The sequence below is a fragment of the Notothenia coriiceps genome, unplaced genomic scaffold (genome assembly GCF_000735185.1).
Source record: "Notothenia coriiceps isolate Sejong01 unplaced genomic scaffold, NC01 NC01_scaffold00005927, whole genome shotgun sequence".
NCBI lineage: Eukaryota > Metazoa > Chordata > Actinopteri > Perciformes > Nototheniidae > Notothenia > Notothenia coriiceps.
Genome location: NW_011338628.1, coordinates 29,159 through 37,189, shown reverse-complemented (window position 1 = coordinate 37,189; position 8,031 = coordinate 29,159). Strand labels below are relative to the sequence as shown.

Sequence of the window (8,031 nt, the reverse complement as noted above, 5' to 3'; positions counted from 1 at the left end):
GTTCCATTGTTACGCTGATGACACCCAACTGTACCTCAGGATCAACCCTACCTCCTTTGCAACCCTGCCTTCACCCACACTCACTGCCTGCCTGGAGGAGATACAGGCGTGGATGAAGCAAAACTTCCTGAAACTCAACAGCTCCAAGACCGAAGCCATTATAGTTGGCACCCCACACCAGGTTCGGTCATCCACCATCACCACCATCACCTTCTCCGGCCAGGACATTACCCTCTCCTCAACAGTCACCAACCTGGGTGTGAAAATGGACGCCCATCCCACCTTTGAGGCTCACATTAAACAGCTGTGCAAGAACTCCTTTTATCACCTCAGGAACATCGCCAAACTCCGCCCCACACTCACTCTGTCTGATGCCGAAAAGCTAGTCCACGCCTTTGTCTCCTCCAGGCTGGACTACTGCAATGCACTCCTCATCAGGATCCCTAACAAAAGCATCCAGAGGCTCCAATACATTCAGAACAGCGCTGCTAGGATCCTGATGAGGGTGCGCAATTACGATCACGTCACCCCCATCCTTAAAGCACTACACTGGCTCCCCGTGGATCGAATTCAAGGTCTCCGTCCTCACCCACCAGTGTATCCATGGAACTGCCCCTCCCTACCTTAAGGAACTCCTCACCCCCCATACCTCCTTGCGGACCACCCGCTCCAGCAACTCCAACCTCCTCAAACCCCCCAGGACTAAGCTCCGTACTATGGGAGACCGGGCCTTCTGCTCAGCTGCCCCCAGTCTGTGGAACGCTCTCCCCGACCACATGAGAGCACCACAAACCCATCTGTTCAATAGAGCCTTTCCCTAGACCTCTTATTTATTTATTTATTACCCCCCTTTTATTTTATTTTTATTTTTATTTTTTATTGCTTTTTATTAATTTTACCGTATTGTGTAATGTTTTTATACTGTTCATGCTCACTGCTTGTAGCACTACGGGATTTGAAGTCAAATATGAAGTGCTTTATAAATGAAACTCATTATTATTATTATTATTATTAGTATTAGTATTATTATTAAAGAAAGGTTGAATATGTTTTTCTAAGATGGCCATATCAATGGGAAATCAATCATTCTAATGTTCACCATAGGGATATACTGCAGGGGATGATTCTGATCAGCACATTTTTTGTCTGTTTTAGCTAAATGGTTTTATTTGGTTGTTCTAAATGTTTGATAAAATCGTAGTATTTATTTATTAACCAATTTAAGGAAACTGTTACATCACTGATAATACTCATTTAGTTCCAGTTTAACCATGTTCATGGGTGCTGCCCACTGTCAGATAACACTCAAATACACTCTATATCACTCATATTACCTGTTCATGAATATTCTATAATATTGTGTTTATTTATAAGACAATCAAAAATGTAGTTTTGACCCTTTGTCAAGCACCAATGAGGTCATTTGCACCAACCTGATTTGTGAGAATGATTGAAATCAGAAGATGTAGTACAGCCTTTCTCCACAAGGTAGCAACCTCGTCCAGTAAACTAACACTGAATATTCATTATTGGATGTTACACTGAACATTCTTGTGTTTACTTGCTTATCTCCTTTGTTTTCTTTGTATTACTTCTAATTGTTTTTTAAATCACCTCTTTCTTGCTCTTTCCCCTCAGGAAAACGGCCAGGAACTTCAATCAACCAATGTGCAAGGCAGCCAAAATCACCATAGTTGAGGTATCAATTTCAAACTACCTAATGACTTGCTTTCACTCCTGATGTCTGCCAGGAACATGTAAACTGTCACATATCTATCAGTCTATTCACAATCTCAGCTTTGGTTTTAACAGCTTTCATGCATTATGTAGACTTTCATTTCAAAATCGCTGGAGTAGATATGCATCTCCATATACCTCATACAGCATGATTTCGAAATCCTTAGTTAAAGCCATTTTTAAACTAAAGCACCTCCTGAAAATCATCTGGAATGAGCACGAAAAATATGCAAATTCATCTCTAAAGTTTAGAGATTGTAATTAGTTTAGAGTCTAAACTAGAGTCTAAACTAACTACAATCGCAACTGTGATATTCTTAAATAAAATATTGATTTTGTCCTTATAATAGCCATTAGATAAAGTGATGTAAAACATTTCCTCACTTCCTACTAAATAATTTGGGGGTAAGAGGGTGATATCACAATAATGTATTTATGAATTATTTTGACCACTATAATGTGTGTACGATAAAGAAATCAATACAATAAAACCGCTGTTTCACTTTTGAACCCAACCACACAAAGCTAATAGTCTTCCATAGAACCCATAGCAGTTAAGCAACATAATATAGTCAGCAGATGCCATCCCTCAAAGGAGGAAGTAGATAAAAAAGAAAATCCATTTTGTACCTCAAGGACGGGAGCGGAAATGTGAAACAGGCATTTTACTGGTTTAAGGCCATGTGTTTTATAATCATGAATTTAAATTTTACCTTGAATTGGGAATGGTTTATATTCCTCTGAATATCATTTTTAGATAGCATATATTATAAATAGACTCAAAGTTTGAAGTACTTTACAAAAAATGTTTTCCTCAACCAGTACGGCCAAAAACCAAGTGAGGATGTCCTGCTTTCTCTGGGATATCTGTGTTATACCTACTGTCATTCTATCCGTCTGGGTACCCACATATATAGGAATATGATCGCTCATCTCTTCCCTGTATGTGTGTGTGTATTAAATATGTGTGCATCTATATCTCCCTCTAAGCCCCTCCAACACAGAAACAGCTTCACACCTCCCATATAGACACATCTTGATTTAGAGAGCAGCAGGGAGAAAAGCTGTGTGTGAAAACCATAAAACAAAGGCGCCTTCTGAAAATAAATGGGTAGCGAAGGGTCACTCGTAAATCTAACTGCGTTTCACAAAGCACATTTTCAATTATTCCACGGTTGCTAGATGTGAGATATAGTCTTCTGCTGAATATAAATGTCTCTGACTAAATGGCAAAAGTATATTTTCTCACAATGAGACTATATCTTCGAATTACCACTCAAATTTGGTTTAAAGCGGTAAATGGCACATGCATTCATTGAGTTTCATAACAGTGTTTTGCGTCATGTTTAACCCAGATGACGGGGCCATGTTGCCAATGATGCATAATATCATAAATTAATGCAAACTAGTGCCAGGGTAAGAAAATAAATTGCTACATTTTCTTCTAAATTGGATTAAAAAGCTAGTCACTCTGGCAGCATCAATGCCACAAATGTGTCTCTGTGACGTCTGCTGGAGTTGTGACGTATAAGGTAGTGACATGAATACTAATGCTTACAAAACTGCTTCATGAGATGCAAGCTTAATCGGGTAGATTCAACAGTGAACTGTCAGCTCGAACCATTGTGCACACAGAATCAACTGCTCAGGGTCTTTTTTGCAGAGGTAATAGGATGAAACAATTCTTATTGGGTTTAGAGACGACATAGGCTGCTTTTAATTTGACTGAGACACATAAGTGTTTGTTTTTGTTCACTATCCAGGTGCGTTTTCAAGATTGTTTTTGTGGCATTACTACTCTCATATAGAGTGGCAGGAATTATAGTCAAGAGAGGGAGAGGAAATGACATGACAAGTTAAAAGCAAGATTTAAATTTCCCCATATCGCAAGCTTCCAGGATGCACCTGCCATACTTCAGAGGAATCAGAAAAGTTATGAACACAAACAGCTTCTGCAATGTCTAATGATTTTAGAAATAATTGTTTGGATTAATTTTTAAACATGGACACAGTATAAAAAGCCTTTTAATTGGTGTGACGCGATGAGAAATGTTTTTTTAAGTTGCCTATTTAAGAAAATAATGTCTTTGTCAATTAACTCACCCAAGACCCAGTCCAGACCCTGACACAGATTTTCAAATTTGGGGAAAGGAAAGCTCGGCATCTGCTTCTGAACGTGAATAAATCCATTATAAATGTCATTTTATTTTCCAGCACTAAAACCAGATAGTTTCAGACTACTGTGTCATGTCACTCTAGTCTTTGAAGATTTTCCATGTCACTCCTTTTTTATGTCATGCTCTAATAACACATTGTCCTTTCAAACACTTGTCATCCAGAGATCAACTAAATGGTTCTCTCTTGTGGGGCATTCAATTGTGCTGTAGTCTGACGAATTATATCCAACAGGATTTCCAAATGTTAATTTAAAGTTCAGTGTGTTTCAGTGCATGTATTTCTTACTCTCTGTGGTTAGTGTTTTTTTATATCTTACTTTTTGAAAATGTACCGGCTGAAAAGGGAGGTCTCTCACTTTCTAATAATGGATACACGCATCTTAATATAACATGAGTATATCTTTCAAATGTGTATATGATATTCATTAGGTGTGTATCACATATAACTGCCTGCGCACTTTTTGTTATCCTCCTATCAAGTGATTTTATAATGCCTTTTTTATGGCAGTGCAGTAGCATAATGAGCATGTATCTATGACAAGCCTACTTATTGGTGACAATAAAATGATAGGCCTGTGTTGTTAAACCCATTAAGAGCCTTTTAAATCTGATACTGAAGCAATTACTGTCTCTCTGAGAATACATGTATATTTAGGAGTCAGTGCATGCTCAGTAATAAATCTGTTGAGTTGCTGTCAATATTGACCCTGACGTCTTGGTGCACTGCTAAAGGCTGGAAGAGGAACCAATGGACAAGGTTAGATGTTTTTTAAGCTATATATTTAACTCGCTTGGCAGCTCAGGCCAGTGTGTGGAAAGCTTTCTGAGCATCATGTTGCACAGTAAGATGCCGAACTGATTTCTTTCTCTGCAGCCTGTACACAGCCAGTGAGGCTCACGCTGTTCAGGGGCTAAGCAATTCATTGTTATCAAAGGGCAAAATATGTCAGGAAATTGAGGTGGGAGACTACTAAACATTGGGTAGAATGAAGATGATAGACTTCTCAGTTTCAGTCAAATTATAACATGCCCTTATTAACTTTTTATTTAGTAGATTAATTTCAGATTAGAATAGTTTAAACTATATCTTTAAAATATTTTCTCAGTTGTGAAAGTAATTAACTTTTTATTGGAGAAAAGAACATGCCTTTTCCTTTTTGTCATCTGTTAATAAAATACAATCACAGTAAGGTGTGTAAAGGGGATTTCAATAAATACTGAAGAGCTTCCCCTTGACGCTAACCATGGTGCCCGTTAGCCTCTTGAATATAATTTTGTTTAGCCATCCCACTCTTCTCTAATGTGTGTTTGAATCACCTGTGGTTGATCTCCTAACTTGCAGAACGAGATGGCAGTCTCCATTTTTTTTTTTCCCTCCACTTGTACTTAATAGGCGTCTCACATTTGTACAGCTTTGTTCTATTTGCATTTTCAATTAAGAAAAGTACACACTGATTGTCCTTCATCTAAGTACCAATTTTAATTAGAATGCTGAGCAACTCCTTCACCTAAGGCTCAGTAATTGTGCGTAATCCATTAAAACCATTAGGGGCTAACAGAAGTGTAGGTATGTTATCTTTTGTCTCGACCTCTGTATGACATTTATGCACATTCAACGAAGAAGAAGAATTATATACATAACATCATGATTAAGCTCTTATTGTACATGGGTCATTTTGAACAGATTAGACAATAACCACCTTTACGCCTTCATGGTAAGTAACCACTGGCTCATCACTGTAGTCCACATTTTTATAAAATCTTCGAATATTTTCTTTTGAACTTCAACAGGCAGAAATTGTGTCAGAAAACGAGATAACACAAAAGCACTTTGAAAATTACCAGATCATCACTGGCTCCTGCCAAGGTTACTAGGCAACCAAATCCTGCTATTCAATCTTTGAATGTTCCACGGTATCCGACTGGTCCAGTTATTCCCTTATCGCAGTCGCAGTGAAAGGGCCGCATTGCATTGTGGGAAACAATACATCCAAGACTGAACCAAAGCAGTGGTTTCTGCTGTTTTTCTACCATCAGTCACAGTAAATGACTCAACTGTATTCTGTTACTGTGGCAGTGCGTTGTGGTGGCGTGGGTGTTGGTGTGCACGACCAGTCATGCATGAATTGGACGAATGTTTTTGTCAGTATTTGTTGTTCTTTTAACCCAGCTAGAGTACTAATTAACTTAGCCTCCCCCTTAACATTGTGTTAAAACATAAATAGCAAAAGACCTACAGATTTTGCAAAACACAGGCAATCTCAGTTACATGATGTTTTGAATTAAGAATTAGACTATATGATAGTTAATGTTTTATGTTGTTCCTTTTGCAACTTTGCCCTTGGAATAATATATTTGCTATCATCGTTGTACGGGCTAAAGCTTTGTTTGCCTCCTGCTGGGATTTTAATCATTTATCACAGCCCACAATTTTCATGCTATTTGACAGCACTGATAATGCCTTGTTGAGTTTCTTGCCTTGATCTAAATGTGCCCCTGATTAATTCCATTACTCCAGCAACTGTTGGCCAATTGTTATAAATCCACACATTTTCCCAATCATTTCCTGCCTTAAGAGGTTCAGCATTTGTGTCCATAAGATGGGCAATTAATGTAATCATTTAAAGCCGTGGTGAAGGGTGTTTGGGGTATCGACTTGTTATCTATCCAGTTTGTATCCCTTCTTGAAATCATTACCACAATAATGCGAAAATGACCATCTTGTTTTATTTTTTAAAGGATCAAATGTGCCTTCCTTTAATGCAAAATGATATAAAATTCCTTATTTCCACACTGCTGAATCCTTTTTTATTTTTTATTTTAAATACTAGTATTTGACATCAGCAAAGTTTGCATTGTCTTCAGTATTGTCACATTTTTTTGACTTTGAGCTAAAACCTCTCTAAAGCAAATGGGGGGTAATTGCAGGTCTAGACTACAACTACAGACAATTGCTGTAATAACAATGGACAGATGGCTATAAAAGCCTTTGACATGCTTCTTCCCCTTCAACAGTGCATATGCTCGTGTTTATGCATGTAACGAAAGAGAATATGTCACGATGACCCTGACATTTTCATCATATACATATCCCCTCAGTAGAGACTATTTTGAGATTTGAATTGGTCATGACCTTCACCATAATGGAAGACAATAGACGTACATACACAAGTACATTCACACCAAGACGTGAGCTCATGATTGAACTAATTTCTAAGGCAAGGAATAAGTGTTCTACATTTATGTGTCCAGCTCCTTGTGAAAATGTATGGTTGTCTTTTTTCTATGTTCATTTCTGAACTGGTGCATACATTTATGCACATAATAAACTTCCTTCTGTCGTCTGATTAGAGTAGATAACTGAATGTAGTCTTTGGGCTTTCAGCCACTCAGGTTAGATCTCTCCAGCATTAATTTACGGAGCCCTGGAGGTTTCACGCTTTACATCTCGTGCGCACAAGTTAATAAAGCGTGGCCACGTTTTAAATACGAGGCCACGCTTTAAATACAACGAGGCCACGCTTTATTAACTCGTTAAAAGCGTTACGTGGCCTGTACTACGAAGCAGGATTTGCTATTTACACTATTCATTCATGAAGTATGACGCTGCGCTGTCAGCACGCGTCTCCATGTTTGTGATTGGTCAAATGTTGCTAACCCCGTCCCTTTCACGTGAACACGCTCTCAGCCGGACAGAGAAACCCTGGTTGATTTGCTGAGTTGATAACCAGCTTCGTAGGACCGCTTATCGACATCGCGTTTGTTAGGGTTAGTTAAGCCGGATAAATCAAACATATCCAGGGTCTGTTGAACTGGCTTCGTCGTACAGGGCACTGGAGGCAGTAACGTGTAACTCAGCAGAATCTGAGAAAAGCAGCACCAGCTGCAAAGAGTTGTTCCTTTTACTGTTTACTTCACTGCGTTTCCCTTCATTAGAACCGCTGAATAGAGATCAAGGCTGCTACGTTTAACCACACACACATCGAACTACCAGAGTATTCCCCCTCGTTTTATGAAGGAGATGTCCTGTCACCTGGGCGCATGATGTGTGTGTGTGTGTGTGTGTGTGTGTGTGTGTGTGTGTGTGTGTTGCTCAGCTCCAATCTGTGTGTGTGTT

General features: G+C 38.8%; 1 protein-coding gene across 1 annotated transcript in view; it reads left to right on the top strand.

Moving 5' to 3' along the window:
* The window catches only part of oxct1a (3-oxoacid CoA transferase 1a), a 38,044-nt gene that overhangs the window by 7,072 nt on the left and 22,941 nt on the right, over nt 1-8,031 (top strand). The window contains exons 4-6 of the mRNA XM_010768675.1: nt 40-505; nt 597-750; nt 1,623-1,699. Of these exons, the coding sequence (XP_010766977.1) occupies nt 40-505; nt 597-750; nt 1,623-1,699 (697 nt within the window). The remainder of the gene's footprint in view (nt 1-39; nt 506-596; nt 751-1,622; nt 1,700-8,031) is intronic.